The sequence below is a fragment of the Dothidotthia symphoricarpi genome, assembly GCF_010015815.1.
Source record: "Dothidotthia symphoricarpi CBS 119687 unplaced genomic scaffold P153scaffold_27, whole genome shotgun sequence".
NCBI classification, from domain to species: domain Eukaryota; kingdom Fungi; phylum Ascomycota; class Dothideomycetes; order Pleosporales; family Dothidotthiaceae; genus Dothidotthia; species Dothidotthia symphoricarpi.
In genome coordinates, this window is record NW_022985034.1 from 101,131 (window position 1) to 122,057 (window position 20,927).

At 40.9% G+C, this 20,927-nt stretch overlaps 6 protein-coding genes across 6 annotated transcripts; 3 read left to right on the plus strand and 3 right to left on the minus strand.

Moving 5' to 3' along the window:
• The first annotated feature begins 542 nt into the window (after positions 1 to 542).
• P153DRAFT_147298 (uncharacterized protein) lies at positions 543 to 1,695 on the plus strand. Its single transcript, XM_033662164.1, has one exon. It carries the CDS (start codon positions 755 to 757, stop codon positions 1,463 to 1,465), a length of 711 nt encoding a protein of 236 aa, XP_033518065.1. The 5' UTR covers positions 543 to 754; the 3' UTR covers positions 1,466 to 1,695.
• A 477-nt stretch (positions 1,696 to 2,172) lies between these two features.
• Positions 2,173 to 3,261, minus strand: P153DRAFT_412523 (uncharacterized protein; the record flags this gene model as incomplete). Its single annotated transcript, XM_033672108.1, has 4 exons — positions 2,173 to 2,873; positions 2,929 to 2,982; positions 3,045 to 3,086; positions 3,216 to 3,261. The coding sequence occupies 4 exons, from the start codon at positions 3,259 to 3,261 to the stop codon at positions 2,458 to 2,460; spliced, it is 558 nt and encodes a 185-aa protein (XP_033518066.1). The 3' UTR covers positions 2,173 to 2,457.
• A 4,152-nt stretch (positions 3,262 to 7,413) lies between these two features.
• P153DRAFT_371488 (uncharacterized protein) lies at positions 7,414 to 8,873 on the plus strand. Its single transcript, XM_033669272.1, has one exon. The coding sequence runs from the start codon at positions 7,519 to 7,521 to the stop codon at positions 8,689 to 8,691; it is 1,173 nt and encodes a 390-aa protein (XP_033518067.1). The 5' UTR covers positions 7,414 to 7,518; the 3' UTR covers positions 8,692 to 8,873.
• Positions 8,874 to 9,133: 260 nt separating this feature from the next.
• Positions 9,134 to 10,666, minus strand: P153DRAFT_435755 (uncharacterized protein; the record flags this gene model as incomplete). Its single annotated transcript, XM_033673171.1, has 3 exons — positions 9,134 to 9,244; positions 9,334 to 10,192; positions 10,233 to 10,666. 3 exons carry the CDS (start codon positions 10,664 to 10,666, stop codon positions 9,134 to 9,136), a joined length of 1,404 nt encoding a protein of 467 aa, XP_033518068.1.
• A 7,410-nt stretch (positions 10,667 to 18,076) lies between these two features.
• Positions 18,077 to 18,604, minus strand: P153DRAFT_401730 (uncharacterized protein; the record flags this gene model as incomplete). The annotated part of the gene is made up of 2 exons (XM_033671935.1): positions 18,077 to 18,128; positions 18,195 to 18,604. One exon carries the CDS (start codon positions 18,602 to 18,604, stop codon positions 18,260 to 18,262), a length of 345 nt encoding a protein of 114 aa, XP_033518069.1. The 3' UTR covers positions 18,077 to 18,128; positions 18,195 to 18,259.
• A 1,514-nt stretch (positions 18,605 to 20,118) lies between these two features.
• P153DRAFT_361802 (uncharacterized protein) lies at positions 20,119 to 20,895 on the plus strand (the record flags this gene model as incomplete). Its single annotated transcript, XM_033667020.1, has 3 exons — positions 20,119 to 20,148; positions 20,304 to 20,678; positions 20,812 to 20,895. The coding sequence occupies 3 exons, from the start codon at positions 20,119 to 20,121 to the stop codon at positions 20,893 to 20,895; spliced, it is 489 nt and encodes a 162-aa protein (XP_033518070.1).
• Between the last annotated feature and the right edge of the window lie 32 nt (positions 20,896 to 20,927).

A 20,927-nucleotide genomic window follows, 5' to 3' on the forward strand; every position in this document is an offset into this window, starting at 1 on the left:
GCTGTCGGCCCAGCATCCGCATCACGCAGTCGCCTTAACAGCCTGTCGAGACAAGCCGACGGCAATTCTCATACGCGCTGCGCGCGGCCATGTAACCAAGCAACTGCGCAACCGCAGTGCACACATGCACAGGCTGAGCAAGGCACAGCAAGCGCGCTCCTTTTCGGAGGACACAGATGCTCGCGGGCACGACAGGCCGAGGCTATCATAGTTGCTGCCTTTTGTGTGCCGCCTCAACCGATCCTCTTTGTCCCTCATCGCAAATGGACGTGTCCTGACCGGCTCGGGGGAATAGTGGGTTGTTTTGACAAACGCCATCACGAGAGCTAGGCTTCCTCACCACAACCACCGTCACATCAATAACATTGACCTTGATAACGACCTTCCTCCCCTCCAGTGTCTTGAAACAATGTTATGACGCCGATTTTCTTCGCCGGTCGTTGATCGATTCGGCTCCTGCCCCACACAGTCTCCATTCCCGAACCTACGTACTGATGGCGCAAGCTGCCAGATAAACCAAAGCTCAAAGACCTGCGTCACAGTCTCGCCTACAATACAGTCATTATCGACGATTACCATGTTCAACTCGCACTTAGATCTTGACATGGCCAACAATCCGGACTTCGTCTCTCTGGTACACGAGACGTTCTATGGTGTGAAAACGATTTAGTTCTGGCTACTGTAGGACGACAATACTGAATGATGGCTGTCACGTCCTTGTCAACTTACGTCCGTGGAGCGCGCCATCATAGGCATGTACACGCAGTGTACTGATGTCATTTATCGAGACGTGATTTTGGAGTCGTGCTCGTCAATGTTACCGTCCAGGTTTCCTGCAGCAGCCGACGTCGTAGTACGTCCGCGGGCGCCCAGCTGTCTGAATCCAGACGGCAGATTTCCAGGACAACAAGTCTTCCCATTCTGTTGTTCTGTCGTGCAGCATCTCGCGGACCTCAAGATCTTACGACATCAATGTCGCCCTCCCCCACAACTTCTGTCTTTACATCTTCGTTACTCACGCCCAGACACCAGCTCCTTCTTGTCGACTGCGCCATCGCCGCGGTTCCCTTACACTCCGTCATGTCAGAGCGAAACGAGATCCATCGGGCAACATAATCTTCACAATATTCATTCTCAAAAGGACCGGCATTGCTGGCAATACCGCTGTTGCCACTCTGGTCATCACCGAATGGATTACGACAACGATGCTTTCTTTAGAGCCTTTCAGGGCTTTCCTACCGCCATTCATCGCTTATACATTTTCATCAGCACGCTTGTAATACGCATCTTCAGCATTCAGTCATTCCCTCATAATAGGGTCACGGTCTTGAGTCTGTACCACAAAATTCTGTGTCCATGCTCCCATCGTGGCAAGCGGATCATGCCCATGCTGCACAGAGCGGTGATAGAGTCTCCGCAGATAGTCGGATATTCCACGAGCGTACCACAATTCGTCGTGTCATAGACAGACATACGATAGCGATCTTTAATGCCAAGTTCGGATTGTTCCAATTTCACAATGTCCGTAGCTTCCGAATCGCTACGCTACTCTCCGGAGGCACTTCGATTCTCCTCACACTGACAGCTATTTGACGCCCAATGCTGACGAGAAAGACCGCATACGAAGAGGAAACTATTTCTTACTCAAGTCTTTGCCAGAGTCGCTAGTCATCGCAAATATTTTAATCAAATTCACTGTCCCCCTGCTTACCATCCTATCGAAACCTCTCATCGCATGCAGTCATCTGCCCACTGCACCTACTCCCCCGCTATAATAGTATGTCATGATCTCGTATGAGTAGTTCGATCATCAGGCCTTGTATCAATAGATTACATTGTCAACTAGAACTTTCGTTTCTCTTTCCAATTGTAGTTCAGGTAAACGACCTACATCTCAACACGTTGATAGACGAAGACGCAGACAAATGGCTATGGGTCTAAGCTTCGCTCAAAGCATGTTGGAGCAGTTTACCTTCCTACTATCGGATGCGCCGCCTGACTATGCCAATCTTTGGTCAAGCTTCGAAGCCATCCGTCAGCTTGTGCGCAGCAATGGGGGCTGGAAGGTGTATGTACGTGGCGGTTGGCGGGCAGGGGCTACACTGGGCTTCTACTCGAGAAGGAAGGGTTTGTTGTGCAGCATCACGGGGGAGAGTTGAGCAAGTGTAGCGTTATGGCCATGGTGTTACATGGCGCGGCTTGAAACCGTTGAATGTGAATTGTTGAGGACCGCGTGCACTGCAACGAGATTGTTATGTTGACTGCCAACTACATTCTTGCCAGCATTGGAAGCGTTGTATAATGCAACCAAGTCTTTGCAAGCAGTATCGGGATCAGTGTTTACGATTCCTTTGGGTGAGGACTTGCATCGCCCAAAGATTTCCATTCATTGTTGTTCGATTGTGAACGGTAATCGAAATTGCTTAATAGGACATCCTTGTTTCAATTCTCCAGTTCCTATCCGAAAAGATACTTTTTCTGCTCCAAATAATAGATCTTGCCCGGAGTATATTTCTTTAGTTGTGATATCTCTTTCTTAGCTCGAAAGAAGGCTTTGAGACTTCTCACAACCCGCACTCCAATCTTGAGATAGTTGTATGATGCAGTCAAAGTCGTGTGCTGATCGGCTGTGCTTCCGTGTGTTGCGATCGTGGCAGTGTACCTTCTTTCCAGCTCCAGGTTTTCCGATTTGCGGAGAACTGTGAGATTGGTTGGAAACTGTGTGCGTGGCGATGAGCTCGTAGCTGACCAAGGTTCGTTCTTGGAATCTTCCAGTCGTTCGACAGTATGGTCATCCAAGGAGTCAGCCGGCATTGCAAGTAGACTCTGATCCTCCCCCATCTCTCTCCTTGTAATCTCCGGCAGTGTCGGCTCTTGCAAGGCTCACTGGCAGCACGAGCATATCGTTGTTCGTTTTCGAAAACGTACCAGCGTAACCCAGGCTCATAGACCTGAACATCTCTAGGGCAGTTGAAATGATGACTACTTATTCATTGGAAATACTTGTAAGAGTATATCAAGAACGTGAGAAAGTTTCGGCTTACTGCTTTCCATCCCCGTCATTTTCTTAAGCTCACCAAACGTGTCTGCCAAAGCGCAGTATACACTGATGCACTTATTAAATTGCCAATTTGTAGATTGTGTAGAAGAGTACTACACCGCGCCATAAAGAAATCGCCGAAGTCATCTCTTGCCCAGCAAATTGCACTTTTTACCTTCTTCGTTGAAGACTTTCATGCCTACCCGAAGGTCTAATGACATATTCTGGATAAAGCTTCATTACTAGCTTTGATACCTGCAAAATCTGTACTCTATCTTCTGTGTCGCATTGATGTGCAACCCTGAGCTTCTGGGGAGGGATGTCCGGACTAAAAGGTAGTGTGTCGTCAGGGCATTTTGGACTTGAAGTTGGAAGACAAATTTATACTGTAAAAAGTTCAGTTGCTGATTATTCTATAATAGTTATTGCAACAGGCATGGTAGATTTCAAAAGTCAAGGTATAAGGAAAGACGTAAAAAAATGCAGCAGTGAAGTTGTATCATAATGCGGCATTGCGTACCCGTGTCACGGTCGTGAACTCCTGCGAACAACTGATATACTGACATCTTTGTAAAAAGAAGAGCCAAGGAACACCATAGCACTTTATGGTAATCGATCCCATTCCCTGGAACTCATTCCTATTGTTCTGCTTGCGCTGTCCTACTTGTACTTCCAACAACCACGAATATGCTCGGCAGTCTCGTGTTGATGTACACTTCAACCTACTTGCAATCGCGTCCCAGACTCGGTATTAACCTGTTTCCGGGTGTCTTGTTACTCTCATCTTGGTGAACAGTAATAGTAGACAACACCTGCGTTCGGGGTGAGCTACTGGGCAGGCTGCTACGTCCGTAAAGAGGCCTATATTTAAGACTTACTTATATTGCTTCCAACAAGCTAGTTGCCTAAGCATCGTAAGCGCAACAGTGTCAAAACGAGTATATATTAATTGATCTACAATTTGCAAGTTAGTCGTAAAGGGGAGAGCAGTCATGAAAGAACAGTTTAATTGAGTTGAAACATATCAGTCAGTTATGAGCCTGGTGACTGTGCTCGGGAAAGTAACCGATATATGCAACAGTATCAATATCACCGATTACGTGTTGCGAACTGCTCAGCCAGGATAATAAAACCTTACTTCCTTGAACATTGCACAACATGTATCAAACGCATAACACTGGCTATCAGTAGCGTGAATAGTTTATGCAACATCTGCCAATGCTTCGTTAGCATAGCTAGACTTTTATGTGCGATTACTATGGAATTGGCGTGTTCGGGATTCCGAAGCAACAGGACACCAAGACTAAAAGCGACATTGCAAGGCTGCAATCACACTTTGAAAGTTAGTAGCCACATAACGTTATCTTCGAAGCTAAAGTGGAACTGGACATTAAGGCCATTGACAGTACTCCTGCGATGAACCCTAGACGCTGGCAGAAGCAATGAATATCTTAAAGATCAAATCATGTCTACTTCGCGGGTCACTGCTAGGCCCCACTCCAATCAACAAGGGTTAGTTTTGATAGCCTCGGTATCAATTCGTTGAATGCGGATGAGCACTGTTCTCGGCAACATCTTCACAAGCACAACTGATTTGTGCCAAGTTGCTGTCGGAAGATATTAAAAGCTTGCAAGACAGTCACACTGCGTTCTACAGGGTGCTCAGAAGAGCTAGGTGTACAGAAAAACAGGAAAGTATATGTGTGGCGCAAATATATGGTTGTGGAACTTATGAAGACCGATAGTCTGTTTCGCGTCTTCAGACCGTGACACTATGCTAGGTTTTAGCCTCTCAGAGCCAGGAAAAACTGCGAGGCATATTCCGGTCGACTTCCCGCATTCCATAGCGTCTTTCCAAGTTGGCAAACCGACTGTGTATCTATGCAAATGGGTATTTCTGGTGCGAGTTGCTTTAAAGGGGGCACCGACGAGTTTTGAAGCGGAGGGGTCTATCCGGGAGATTAGTCAACATCAAGCTGAACCTTACCGCCTATTGAAGTATTAGTGAATCTGACCATCAGAGCCAGTTAGAATCGATAATCAGCCCTCGTATCCACTCTCTGTTTCTTTTTCGTGCTCGGATAACCGTGCCAGTGCGTTAAACCTTCCCGGAGTGGTATATCAAGCCTGTGTGCAAGGAGCACATTGTAACTGCACATCCGGCCATATCACGTGGCGAAGCTACTCGCCATGTGGCCACCCAGTCTCAGAAGAGACACTCGGTCGAGAAGCAGAAGCCAGACCGCAGAAGCAGCAATGCGTATGGATTTGAGATTGAGCGTGGACGTATCGCGAACAAGAACGCACCAGTCCACAGAACAACAACCTGCACGAAGTCAGCAGCCATTAACAATATCGTACATTTTGGGGATCTGGCTCAACCCTGAATCGCTCGGGAGTGTTACAGCGCCTAGACGACTCTCCGTTCGCCGCAGATACAACCTGTGAATCTCAGCACTACCAAGCAATCAGCCAGACCCTGCAGTATAACTGGGAATCGTGACAATATCGTCGTGCAAAATGATGGGTTATATGTGCCAGAACATGTCAGACTTCATGAGGTCGAATTGCATGCATTGTGTACCATCGTCAAAAAAAAACTAAGCCCAGGTACAGGAAACATACTCAAGTTCAGCGATAATAGGCGCAAACATGGAACTCAACAGCGTTTTTGGGTCATTTTCCAGAAGAGAAAAAGAATGATAGACTCTGAATTGAATCATAGAGTAGTGTCGAATTCTGCATAAATCATTCAAGCTTTTGGAGCAGGATGATGGTATATATTGCTCTTGAGCAAATACAGTCACCGTGTGACAATACGCAAGTTGGCGTGTGAACACCTCCGAGGCACGAAAAATATCTCAACATACGTCCTATTTCTCTTTCTAGCCGCGATGTCCTGGGAAGATCAGACTAAATTCCTAAGAAAAGCGAAGCGTGGGTCGGAGATGTGGCGGACTTTCGATCTCTCGTCAAGATTGAGCTGATGTGGGAAGCAAGAGAAGAGATAGAACAAGGATCGGAATGGAATGTATGGACTTGACTTAAAATGGAATAAACCGATATGCCGTACTGACCGTCGAGATTTCACGCTCGACTTCAATAGTACTCTCATTTCTCGTTTCATGACGGTCTAATCGCCAAGGCGAAAAAGATTTTCATATAGCTCTTGCAGCATTGCTTGCCGAGAAGGACGGTGATATCGACAGCCTCTATGTGATTTTTTGACAACAGGCGTGTGTGCCAAGCCAGCCGTAGCGATTATAGAATTTCATGGTTGCAGAACGCACTTCTGAGCCTCAGTGAACCAAGTCACTATCGAAGTTCCCCCGACTTCTACATCGGTCCAATGAGTGTATGTCGAACATCTTTGACATGCCAAGTATGCGAGGGCCGATCATACAGCTCAAGACCGGCACCTCCCTTTCGTCGACCATGCTAGACAGGGAACAACGACTGGGCAGATGCATCGAAATGATTCAGCAATGGGTCATAGCCGACGAACTCCTTCATGGCAAACCAGGTGTTTCCGATGATTATAAGCTGACGGTTCAGGCACACCACGAGCTGAAATGCCTAAGAGTCAGAGGTATACTTGGTGCTGGAGAAGGACAATGGATAGGTGTTGAATATTCAGCCCCGAGGACGGAGTATTTTTGAATAAGTAGGCTGTCTTGACTATAGACTTTTTCGGGTGTTAGAATTCAAGCGAATGGTCATAATAGTTTGAGGTTGCTGTAAAAGGGCCTCGACCTGCGCTGGTGTACAGGAGTAGCGAAGATCCAGCCCACAGGACTAGTCGTAATCACACACCCAACCGAAGGAAGAGTGGAGTTGCACCCCTTGCTGAGAAGCATGAATAGATTTGTTGTGGCCAGGATTCGCTTCTCGATCTGGTGTAGGATGATACGTACTTTTCTTCAGCTTGACGCAGACGGGGTTTGAACATGTGCATAGATACAAGCTTTGAACCAGTTTCAATAAAATCTGGTATGTTCGCGGTAAAGCCTTGAGAAGAGTTTATTTCGGTCTGCTTGTTAGAAGCAACATAGCCAATCATAAGGAAGTAGCAAGTAGTTGTTGATGCAGGCACGGCCCGGGTATATTCACCTCGCAGCCCAAAGGATGAGGATTCCGAGCACAGCCAATCGTAAAACGAGGAACATTAGTTCTGTGTTGTTGCAACCCGATTTGTTCGCGGTAAAAGCGGCCGGGCTGGTGTTCAGTGCCGTTCCAATCAGAATTGAGAAACGCGGGAAGAGCGTAGGCTTTGCAAGGATTAGAAGCGAGCGGGGTTCCACTTCCAACTTGGCATGACGTCGACACCTCAGCCTTACCATATCCATCGCTCGACCAACCCCCAGAATCTCCACATTCCATCTTGATACCGATCTACAATCGCCAGCCCAAAAGCGCCACAAAATCAACCAAATTCTACAATCACATATCCTACAATACCAAACCCTCCAGCCCAAATCATGCCCACCCCCCAGGGCATTCCCGAGCACGAGCTCAAGCAAAACTCGGGCGTCTCCGCAAGCATGGCGCTCCAAGCGATGCAAAAGGCCTGGGAACTTCGCCAGGCGGCAAACGCCGCCGGCGACCCCCAAGCGCGGGAAGAAATTCTCGCAAAAGCCATCAACAAGGAAATCGAAGCAGAGTCTTTCGGCAAAGCAGCAAAATATACTCAGTCAGGAACATTCCAAGGCCTTGCCGCTGGAGCAGGACTCGGTGTGCAGCCTGGTGTTACGCTGGGTAAAGTGACGGGCGCGTTGGTCGGGGGCGTGGTGTCTACCGTCACGGGCTTGCTCGGGGGCGGCGTGGGGTCCGTGTACGGGGCGATCAATGGGCCGTTTTGGGATCTGGGGCAGATGGCGAGTCAGGGTGTGAGAGGCGTGGTGGGCGATTTTCCAAACTGGTCATCCACGCCCGCGCAGAAGAAGGCGCTGGAGAAGATGGTCATGCAGACCAGCGAGACGCAAGCACCCTCGCAAAAGGAGTTGGAGGAGATGAAGGCTCAGGCTCCAGATGATATGCCGCAGACGTGGTCGCAGTCAGCCAAGGATGTGACAAGCTGGAGACCAAGTGTGCCGTCGATGCCATCCGTTCCCAAAGCAAGTACCCTCGGGTTGGGAGGGCTGGGAGCTGCGATGCCTTCTTGGGGTGGGAAGGCGACGAGCCAGGATCAACAGAAAGTATCGACTCAGCCAAGTCAGCCAAGGACTCGGAGTCAAAAGCAGGCAACGAACAAACAACCCTCAACACCCAAAGAAGCTCCGACCCCCAAACAAGCTCCAACCGCAAAAGAAGCGCCACCACCGAAATCTCAAAAGGCGCCCACATCAAAGACAACCCCGAAAGCGCAACCTAATCCATCAAGCACGAAGCCCACCCCATCAAGACCCACTGCTCCCAAACAAGCCCCGCCCAAACCTTCTCAGCCCCAGTCATCCACCAAGCCCACACCATCGGGCCAAGTAAAGCGCACTTCTTCCAGCGGCGAGAAGGAAACTAAGCCTTCGTCATCATATGCAGCCGAAGAGCGCAAGAAACCAAGGAAGTTGACGAGCAAGACAACGGAGAAGGAAAGTGACGTACCGGCACCAGCCCCGAGGAGAACGCCGCGGAAGATTGGAACGCGGAAGGCGTAGGAGTGAAATGATTTGGATTATGTAAATTGAGTATCTGCTGAGTGAATGGAGGCCTTTTAGGCGGCTTTGGTCGATATCAAGAGCGTGGATGTTGTAATGTAATGTACACGTCAGTTGCAGATGATGCATGTCTACACATACCGCCTCAGAGTAACTCCAAATTGCCATTCCAAATCTGCAGAAGCACCCAATTCATCCAACTGACCAAATGCTGCGCCAATAACGTCCCTCACTTCACCGTCCTCTCCCATTGCCCCACAACATTCATCCACGATCATCGTGTAAATCGCGTGAATCGCGACTCCTGCCACCCGATCGTCCCCAAGCTAAGCTCTTCCGCGCCCACGTTGCGAGTCTCAAGCAAAACGTCGAGCTTGCCTTGCTGGGTGAGACATGCGGCTCATCGACAATCTCCTCTTTCTTGAGCTGACAGTGCTTGGCATCAGGATTTGTCTTGACAGTACTTACGCATGGTGCAAAAGCGGGGGTGGTCTTGCTTGTGGAGGTCTGCAATTCTGGCTGGCTGCTCATACCAGCGCGGTCGTGTGTGAGACTGCGCCCGTGGGCAAGTGTAAGGTCGTGATCGCGAACGGGTGTGACGTGACGGAGATGCGAGAGCGAAGCCCCAGTAGTGATGTGCACCTGAGTCCCATCAAAACCACGGCCGTCAAGGGTATGCACTTGAGCATCATTCAGGCTTCGCCCGCCATGATGTCTCTTCTCAAAACGGGGTTGTCGGTTGAGCATGCGGGGGTAAGCGCCGGTCATTTGCATCGGTCGTGGAGAGCGAGTGTTGGACTTCACCACATTGCGCGGCGCCGTCAGTGGTCGAGATGACTCGGTAATAGGTTGTGATAAAGATGTTGTTGTCGGCATAGCCCTATTGCTCATCCTAGATCGACCAACGATCGTCTGTTGCAATGGTTCCGTCGACAGCACTGGGTCACTACATGGGTAGGGGCCTGCCATTCTAAGCGGGCGGAGCTGACGAGTGTTGAAGTCCGGGATGTTGCGCGGCGTTGACGGCGGTGGGGAACAACCGCCAATTGTTGGGGGTTGGAACGACGTCGTCGTCAAATCAGGTGGACTGTCTTGCCTTGCATCTCCGTAAGTACGGCTGTCTTCGCCTAAAGAGGGCTTGAGTTGCTCGTTTGCGCTCACGCTGAAAGAGCTCGTCTTGTTGTCTGCACAATTCACGTGTCGAGATGGTTTCTCAGGCACCTCCGACTCCGCCGCCGCTTCTCCCACAATCCGCTGCTCCATGCTCGTTGCAGCACACGCTAAGCAGCGCAAGTTTACCTTCATCAAGGTTCCTTGCTTGTCCCGAGAATACAGCCTGGTCTCTCCGTCCGAAAGACGTCTGCAGCCCTCACAACCCGTATCACGATCGCCGGTATCGATAATGCTTTTCAAGGAACCGTCCAGAGTCTCGGGGACGTCTTGTGGGTGCAATTGGCCTGGAGTATGCGCGGCAAATGCCATGGTGTCGTACTCGTGAGGCCTTGATCAACAGTCAGTCACGCGCAACCGCCCACACAAACCAAGCCCACATACTGGCGGAGAAATCAACAGAAGCCTGGCAACCGTGCTGGCACGGCGACTGCATCAAGCGATCACGTCGCGATACTGGAGAGGGTCGACGGTGCGGAAGTTGAGGCGGGCGAAACGAGCGCGACGTGCAAGTTGCCGTGACCAGGACGCGAGGGCAAAGCGGAGCTGATACCCCGCCATGGTGGGGACGTGAAGTGAAAGTGAAAAACAATCTTGCAGCGCTGGTGACGCTCGATTGCGGAGGCTTGGCTTGGCGTAGCGTGACGAGTATTGTGGGCGACGCGAGACGAAAGAGGACGGTGAGACGACTAGCAGAGGTTGAGCTGAGGGAGCTGGGATTGGCGAGCTCATAGATTCGGTGCAGTGGTGGGTGGGATCCGGGTGAGGAGCGTGATGCTTCACTCGGGCAGTGGTGCTCTGACATTGCACGTCAGAACTTCGTAGGGCGTGTATCACGGGTCCTCGATTGCAAGCGCGCCGTTGATGTGAGCCCACTGCAGCGGAAACGTTGAGCGTAATGTACCTAAGAAGCTAACGACGTGTCTGAAGAACATGGCAATGTTAAGCTCAGTCTCAAGCCCATTGTCAAGCAGCGGCAGTAGAGGCAATGATTGTGGATGTAGGGCTACAGACAGTGATGGAGGACCAGGAAAGACGCAATGAGGAGCAGTGGCTTTTGAAGATGTATTGTGCAGCTACATGCGATGGAACTCGCTGTCCCGAAATGAGCACGGGATCAAATGGTCCTTTCGATGTATGCCGTTTTCCCTCATCGCGCAATTCTTTTCCTTTTAGACCGCAAAGGCGAGATGTCGTGCCAGATCCCCGTCGTGACTTCTCTTGTCAGCCTACCCTCGACGCCCTGGAAGGCCTACATATGTCAATCATCTGCCTTTTCCCTCGCAGTTCCTGCCAACCGGTCGCTTTTTCATCAGCGATCCGAATATCGCCATAGCTTGTAACTTCCATCCCTACTGCCATGGAGGGGCATTGCGTCTCGCGGCGAGGAAATTGAAGGCGCGCCATGCCATGTGAGAGATACAGGTCTCAGTGTAACGGCGGGCTCATGGAGAGAGGGCGAGTGCAGAGGTCAAGGCCGGTGAGTTGGCAGGCGAGTTGTTGGAGGTTGGAGGGGAGGACGCGGAGGTGGTGAGAAAGCATGGTATCTTATGTCGCAAGAGTGAGGCCGGGCGCCGAGAAGATCGTGAGAGACGTCGAAGCGACTGCGTTTCTATTCGGTCAAAATGCATCGACGCACAAAGAGAGTCATTGCGATAGGAAACAAGATGGAGATGAGAATTGACGATAATGGGATTGCTCAGGCAGATGGACGTGGTGTTGCAGCGTGCAGGCGTTATTGCGACGTGAAGGTGTTGTTTCGACGTAAAGGTGTCCATGGGCATGACCCCAGTTGTCGCCAAATGCTGCATCAATAACATGGCATTGCCTCACCACTTAGCCAAGGCCGGAGGAAACAGCGACAAAAGGGCGCATGCGAGACGGATCTTGTTTGTGGTGGGAAAGCAGCGCATTATCGACAAGCCTTAATGATCGCTCAAGCAGACGCTGAGAAGTCACGACAACCTGCGCCGAGGAGCAGACCTGACGAATGAGCGAGTGCAAGCAAGCGCCTCGAATGCGGCGGGTGAAGGAAGTAATCGTGTGTTGAGGGCTTCTGACGAGCATAGTGACCCGGCGCTTTGTTCATCCATTGTCGCTCTTGCCTCTTCCCCGTTTACTCTCCTTCTCGGCCGGCTCAGAAGACACAAGATAGTTTGACGATGGCGGCAGCTAGACAGGCGTGGAATCCGGCCTTGCAGGCAGAGCTGGTGGTCCTGGGGCTCTGATGAACTTGTCCCCAAACGGTCTGATAGCTTGCTTGAGCGATTGCAAGCGGTCGGCGAGGGCGTTTTTGATGTGATTTCATAGCAGCCCTTTGCCTTCAGCAGGTGCTCCTCAATGCGCAGTATGCAGTCGCAGATGCTCTTCACGGAGTATGTAGTATGTAGCCACGCCTGCTGCGTCCAGCTCGCGCAAGTGCATCCAGATGTTGAGGACCTGCACGACGCACGTGACGGTGTACAGTCAGCTGCTGTGCACGCGCAGCAGTGTGGCAGTCGTCGGAATGGCGGACAATGGCGGCCTCATCGCGGGCGCTTAGGAAGCAGGCTATGTAACTAAGGGGGCGCTAAGACATAGCATACTAAGATATTAATACGTACACTTAAGTAAAAGCTAAGATAAGTATATTAATATAAATTAATTATAAATTAATTCTTAATTAATTTTAATAAAATATATTAATTTAATATTATACTAACTTTATACTTACCTACCTACAGCTACTATAGCTATTAACTACTTATATACTATTCTAGATAGAAATATAAGTAACTTAAATTAATTATAAAAAAATTATTTAGTAATTATAGTAAAACTATAAAGACTATTATACTTTACTAACCTTTTTTATAGGTATTAGTCTATTTACGCTTAATATTAATAATAACTTTATTATCTATATTAGTAAAATTTACTACTATATAGATATTAAAAGTAGCTATCTTTATAGTATATAGATTAATTAATAATTAATTAATAATAAATTTTTATTATTATATAGTATTACTTTTCTAAGTATAGTAACTTTATTAACTATATATACTATGCTTATAATATTAAAAACTTTACTACCTTTACTTATAGCCTTAGCTTACTAGGTATTACTCTAGTAAACTAAAAGCTAAGTAAGTTTTTTTATAATTAATTTATAATTAATTATTAATAAATTTAGCTTAGTATATATATATTATAACTACTTATTATACTTTTACTACTTTACTACTAGCTATATAAGCTAATATTATAGTTATATAGGCTTTTATACTAGTTCTCTCTCTTTAGTTAGTTATTTAGCTATTAAATAATAAAGTAAGTAGAATTAATTATTAATTAATTTCTAATTTATTTTAATAAATATATAGTATAACTTTATTTATATAAATACTGCTGTCTATACTATACTTTACTACTAAAGCCTATATAAAATATATATAGCTAAGTTTAATAAAGAATTTAACTATAAGTATTTAAGTAAATTAATTATTATTTAATTACTAATTAATTTAGACTACTTCTTTTTAAGAAAGATTAATATCTAGTACTATAAGAACTATAATCTTTAAGTTAAGTTTATAAAAGAAAACACACTAGTACTAAAGTTAAAAAATAGAAAGAAAAAAGAAAAGAACTAGTATAAGTTAGTTTCTTTTAGCTTTTTCTTTACTTACTTCTTTTAGTATAAGCTAGATTAATTTAGAATTAATAAAGAATTAATTTATACTAGTAAATTTTATATATAAAGAGCCTTTAATTATTATATAGCTAAAGAAGAATTACTTATGTTATAAACTCTTAGTTTCTATAAATAAAGATTAGTTTTTATAAAAACCTTTTAGTAGGTATTTTAATTAATTATTAACTAATTTATAATATATTTATAAAAGATATACTTACTTTTATACTTCTTTTACTTATAGTACTTATAAAGTATTTAAATACCTTTTAAAAATAAGATTTAATAGGTTTTTTTAAAGTTAACCTACTTTTTCTTTTATTTTATATTTTTATTTAATACTTTATAGTAAAATATATTAAATCTTTAATAAAAATAGTTTTATTTTTTTATTTTATTTAAAGAAATTAATTTTAGGTTAATTCTTAATTTATTTTATATACTACTTACTTTACCTACTTTTTTTATATTACTTTCTTTTATCTTAACCTTTTTATCTTTACTAAGTATAAGTAGTAGTATATTCTTTTTTATAGGCTACTTTTATATAACTTTTAAACTAGAAGTATTTACTAGTAAAGCTAAATAGATTAGAAATTAATTATTAAAACTTTTAACCTAGTTATTATTAATTTCTATAATACTATAGAAATATATAAAGGTATTATAGAACTATTTTATTAATATAGTACTAGCTAGTTAATTTTTAAAAGAATACTTAGAGTAATTCTTATATATATAATTATAAAGAGAACTATAATATAAGAACTTTTACTAAATTAATTAAAAAATAATTCTAGATTAAATTATATAGAAAAAAAGACTTATACTATATAATATAGTACTATTATTAATTTATATATAGAAGAAAAGTTCTTTAGTATAGATAATATAATAACCTCTATTATCTTAGAAGTAAAATACTATTATACTAAAAAGAAGTTAAGGAAGTACTATATAGTATTAATAAGTAAGCTAAATAATATTAGAATTAATTCTTTATTAATTATTTCTTTCTAACGTAAGTAAGAAGTATTTTATTAGCTATTATAGAAGTAGTAGTAAAAAAAAAATACTAAGTTAAAAAAAAATTATATTTTACTTATATTTAGTATAAAAAACCTATTTAAGACTATACTTATTTAGGCTATAGTATAAAGTAAGCCTTAATTAATTTAGAATTTATTTATACTTTAACTATTTTTTAGCTTACTATATATATAACTTATATAGTCTTAGTACTACTTTAGCCTTCTTTTACTTTAACTAAAACTACTATTTTTTATACTTAAATAAGGCTTTTTTATATTCTAGATAGAACTTTTTATACTTTTTATTTAGTACCTAAGAAGCTAAGCTTATATTAATTAGTAATTAATTTAGAATTAATTTAAACTTCTACTTACTTAAATAAAAAAAAAGAAGATATTACTTATATTACTAAGCTTTTTAAAGGTAAAAATTAGTAAAATTATACTTATACTACTTTTTAAACTTTTATTATTTTTATATAAAAGTAAATTTACTATACTTTACTTAAGCTAAACTTATTTAGGCTTTCTAGTATATTCTTTTTATTATTTAAAGTTTTAATAATATTATAAATAGAAAATTTATAGTACTTTAATAAATTTAGAATTAATCTAAGAATAATTTATATTATACTTACTACTAAGCTTTTTACTTATATTTTAGAAGTACTTATCTTTAAAGCTAAGTATTTTATATAACTTATACTATATATTATACTTATTATAAGCCTTCTATTCTTAGAGATTTTACTTATTTATATATATTACCTTAACTAAGTAAGAATTAATTATAAATTAATTAAAAATTAATTAATACTAACTTAAATTTTAAAACTTTAAAAGAGAGTATATTTAACTTTAGTATAGTATTTTTTAAAGGTAGCTTACTTAATAGTATTAAAATAAGATTCTAGTGTATTTTAAGTAGTATATAGTATATTACTATAGTAAAAGTTTAATTTAGCTATAATAATATAGCTCTTTTTATACTTAGCCTAATCTTTAATATTCTAGGACCTAGAAGTAGCTAAAAGTAAATAAAAATAATTTAAAATTTATTTTAGTTTAAAAGACTTATAAAAGTTTAGATTATATAGCTTTATATACTTAGCTTAGCTTTTAGCTATTAAAAGAGCTTTTATATACTCTTATATAAACTCTTTAATATATAAAGCTTAAAGAATAACTTTATTAATACTATAAAAAAAGTAAATTTAATAGAACTATATATAGAAGCTAAGCTAGTCTTACTAAATATAATAATTTTTAATTACTTAAGAAAAGTATTACCTAAAGCCTAAATTAAATTAGTAAATAAATAATTAATTAATCTTAAATTAATTTAATATACTAGCTATCTACTTTATATCTATATTAATAGTTTTACTAATATAGCCTATATTATAAAGATATAACTACTTAAGCTTAACTTTAGTAAGCTTCTCTACTATTTTAAAAAATATAGTTAATACTTTTTTATATATCTTTAAAGTTTATATATTTATAATAATTTTATTAGATATAAAAACTAGATTTATTTTAGAATTAATTAAAAATAGATTAATTTTAGCTTACTCTTTTTATAATCTTTTAAAAATAAAGTAAATAATTCTTTAAACTAGCTATTCTTAAACCTCTTAAATAATATATTAATTTAAAATATATTCTACTTTATAAGTAACTAAGCTTAGTCTTTAAAAATCTAGATAATAATATTTTTAGATATTATAAAAAGAACTTATTAGATATAGGCTTTATTAATTTAGAATTAATTTATAATTTATTAACTTCTTATTTACTATATTAAAGTTTTAGTTATTTATCTTTTACTTAAATATAATACCTTTAAGTTTACTTTTATATAGAAATATAAGAAGCTACTTATAGTAAATAGGTTTTATAATATAGTTTTTATTTATAAATACTATATAAAGTTCTTTAATTAAATAATACTTATGCTAAGTAAAATACCTTAAAAAAAAAAAAAAAAAAAGAAATATAGCTAAAATTAAATTAGAATTAGTTTTAAATTAACTTTAATTTTATATACTTTAAGTAATACTAAAGTATAGTATAAGCTATAGAATATAAATAATTATATTTATATTATTAATATCTATAAGCTAAAGTAGAAGTAGAGTATATATATATATACTAGTTAATACTAGTATTAGATATAAAACTTATTTAGTATTAACTAAAATAATAATATTAAAAATAATACTATAGCTTTACTTTACTATCTTACTTTAACTTTAAATATAATTAATACTTAGATTAACTTAGAATTAATTTAAAATTAATTATTAAGAAAAAGTAGTAACTTATACTATACTTATTTAATTATAAGTATATTAGTTTAACTATACTCTAATACTTCTAAGGAGGTATAGTAAAACTATTAAAAAGTATTTAAAGGTACTTTATATTAATAAGTATTAAAATATTTTAAATTTATTACTTCTTTATAGTACTTTATTTTTAAGCTTTATAGCTTATATGCTAAATAAGAAGAACTTATAAGAAGCTATAATTAATTTAAAATAAATTCTAAACTTATTTACTTAAAACTTACTACTATTTTTAATATCCTTAATCTAGAGCTATAAAATAGTTTTAAAAAGCTATAATACCTAGCTATAAACTACTTATAGAAAGTATTAAAGTATATCTTTACTTTATACTTACTTTTATTAAGCTTAAGTTATTTAATTAAGCTTTTATACTAGTATAGTTTCTACTATAGCTTATTATTAACTTTAGTATAAGTAATAAAGTAAAATTTATTTTAAATAAATTTATAATACTTTTTACTAAAATACTAAAATACTTAGTAAAAGGTATAAGTATTAAAGAAAAAATAAAAAGTATTTTTCTTTTTAACTTTATTAGCTTTAAAATATTAAAATTAAGGCTTATAAATTAGCTCTAAATTAATTTAGAATTTATTTTAATATACTTATATACTTTTTATACTTTAGTAGCTTCTTTTACTTAAAGCTTTATATATATATCTCTTTTAACTAAATAATATATATAAAGCGTATAATATCTATTAAAGAATATTATAAAACTACTATAATAAACTTAATAGTATTTACTTTAAGAGTATTACTATTTCTATTCCTAATAGTAATTATAAAATATTTTTAGTCTATATTAAATTAATTTAGAATTAATTCTTAATTAATTTTAAATTAACTTTTAAATTACTAACTAATATACTTATATATTTTTCTATATTTTTAACTTTTTTAGGTAGATTAAAAGTACTATTATTAAGACCTTCTTTTAGTAGCTTAACTTTAGTAATATTAGGCTTAAAGATATTTTAATTACTTATTTTAAGGTTAATATTAATAAGTAGAAAAGGTATACTTATAGTAAGAATACTAAAGGTTTTAGTTAATTAATTATAAATTAAGTTAAGATTAATTTAATATTTCTTCTAAATTACTTATAAGTACTAATTAAACTAGAATCTAACTACTTATTAGAAAAGATAAGACCCTCCTATTATAAAAGGCTAGGCTACTTATTATAGTTAGGGTATGCTATGTCTTAGCGCACCCTTAGTTAGATTAGCTGCTACCTCGCGGGCGCTCTAGGCGTGGGCAATGACGTACGACTCGCCCAAAATTGTACTGCGACGTTAGGTGACGCGCTTTGTATTGGATGACTGCGGGCCGAGTTATATCCGCAGAAGGACCGCGTCGACGTGCTCTTGGAGTTTGGTGGGCAGTGTAGGCGCGACGTCGACATGAATGCGGAAGGAGCGCTGCATCATGCGCTTGTCCCGGGAGTTACACGTTGGTGACCCCGTTCGCGACGACATGGGGGGCGGTGAGTAAGGACAGTAAGTGCTACAAGTTCGTCTCACGAGATTGTCGAGCGCGAGGGTCATGGTGGGCGGCCGTGTACTGCGGACATGGCGTTTGGCGGATTGCAGAGGGTTGTCACGCTTGTGTTTCGCAATGTTGATGTGGAAAAGGACGCTAGTTTTCGTATTCGCCTTAGCGCGAAGCGATGACCGCATGCGTCATCCTTGAGAATGTGCTCAGCCGCAACGAACCATCTTTCACCAGTGCAGCACATATATGAATAGATCCACTATGGCCCTGAAAAAGCGCTTGATCATGGTTTCTCCACTCAAGGTCTAGAGAGATGAGAGCTCAAAGCAACACGTGGTCAGACAACGCTGGAAATCGACATGAAACTTCTTTGGATTTGTTATGCTCATGCCAGGGACCACTTTGATAACTACGACATTCTTCACGAATGTGATGGAGTGGCGCAGCGAGATGGATTGACTTGATGCAGCAAAACCACGTCATGGAAAACCTTGTGAAAGATCCCAATAGTTCAAAACCTCAGAGTTAGAAATGGCCATCTTCGTTGGCCATCCACCGCCTTCCTCATCTTCTCTCAGATGCAAAACGAGCCCAAAGCATACTTTAGCTGCTAATTCAGCGCCTGAACTCAATCCAACAGGACGAACTGGATGTGTTACTCCTGGATGAGCGCGTGTGAAGGAAATCCGCATACATTCGATCTGCTCGAACGTGTTCATATCTGTCAAACACGGCGAATGCATGCCAGTGAGTCGTACTCCGGCTGAGATAATGGAGCCTCACCAGGGAATGTGACGTATGTCAAAGTTCCGGAGCGGGGATAGCGTGGGACCACGGTCGATGGTCAGAGGCAACATGGTCGTGCTCGAACGCGAGCTGGGCAACGAGTGCATTCGCAGCAAAATGGAAAGGCAGTTGAAGTCGTCAACAATAAAAGGTGAGGGTATGAATGGTGGGATGGATTTGGCCGAAGACGGAGGTTCGAGAAAGAAGTCGCAGTCAGTGTTCAACCATCAAGACGTTACGTAGTGACATTGCTTTATTGGATTTTGCTGGCAATGTTTTGCTGAGAAAAGATATGAGCGCACATGTGGTTGGCCTAGCGTGAACGAATGGCATGCCGTTGCGTGCTCGCATTATGCAGCATACACAACGAGGGAAGGACAAATGTAAACGCAATCACAGTGGGGAAAAGGCGGGCAACTTTATTCGCGGGATAAATTGCATGATCCAACCCTGTCGCGCCGATACTTTGGTGTCATCAATAAGTTGCCTAGATTATCGCCATAGCGAAATTTCATAAATAGAACTGTGGGTGAAGACATAACTTCTTGCTCTGTAATTAAATGGCTGACTTTTGACGGGTATGTCCATACCACGTTCCGCACTTTCGACACGAACACTGTTACAACAACCACAAAACGACCTAACTCGCCTCTCGCTCTACTGGTTGATGAAAGATGCAAATGGAAGTCTTCGTTGCAAGATTAAGCGTCGAAACGTGAGTTCAGCAATTGGCCAGATCTATCAAGAAATTATCTTTTGCTCGGCTGATATAAATGTGTTAACATACCAAATCATGCCTTACCAATACAAGATCGACCACTGGTTATTTATCCGCGAACAAACTCGCGATTAACACAGGCTGATGTATCTGCTTATAGAATCTTTTACGTCATGTGCAAAGAACCTTCTCGCTATGGAGAACTTTTTCTCAAAGCAGCAAGTGGTAAGAAATTAGAAATGGATGTGCAGAGAAGAAAATTGTGTCTTCGCCAGGAGCAATGTGAATGACGTGCGGGTTGGTGAAGAAAAGGGAGTGAACCATATGGCGCTAAGTGAATTCTCTGTCGGGATTGAACGGATTTGACTTACCGTGTCAAGTTTGATCTCACTAGTGAAAAGAAGCAACAACGAGAGATGAATGGAAAGGGACGTAATTCCCGCGAACCGAAAGGGTTTTCCGAAGTCTGTGAGCCTCACAATCAGAGTGCAGTGGCCGTTGGAACCCCAGTGCTATGGAAAACCATTCCCAGCAGGACGAACCTTTGCCTAATCTATCGTTCAGGGCTTCCTCCGTTATACATTGCTTCTATCTTTACAAATGACGGAACATCATCTTCTCAAACTCATTTGCAACTTGAAAATGCTGAATCGTTTCGTTGCCCATGCCCTTCTGCTTCATCCATCATCATCTCCGCTTCACCAACAGGCCTCACGTTCGACCAGGCCGTCCCTCTAGCATTTGAGAACTCTTTGGTACGCACAGGAAAACCGCGACCATGCAGAGAATAGCAAAATGTCCCACGTGGTTGCATTGGAACCTTTTTTCTAGCCAAAATAGCTACTTGTCCTTCTTGACCAGATGTTTCAAACGTCTACCATTGTTCAGGTTTTACCACTGGCGCGTACCAAGCGGTTGGATGTGGCATTCCCACGATTGTTGCGGTTCTATCTGGAGCCACCCGTATCATAGATCGCGTTCTGAAGTTCAGTGCAGTCGCTAAC

What these genes read in the sequence shown, in the direction of transcription:
- P153DRAFT_147298 (XM_033662164.1), top strand. Translation starts at nt 755, where the DNA reads ATGTACACGCAGTGTACTGATGTCATTTATCGAGACGTGATTTTGGAG.
- P153DRAFT_371488 (XM_033669272.1), top strand. Translation starts at nt 7,519, where the DNA reads ATGCCCACCCCCCAGGGCATTCCCGAGCACGAGCTCAAGCAAAACTCG.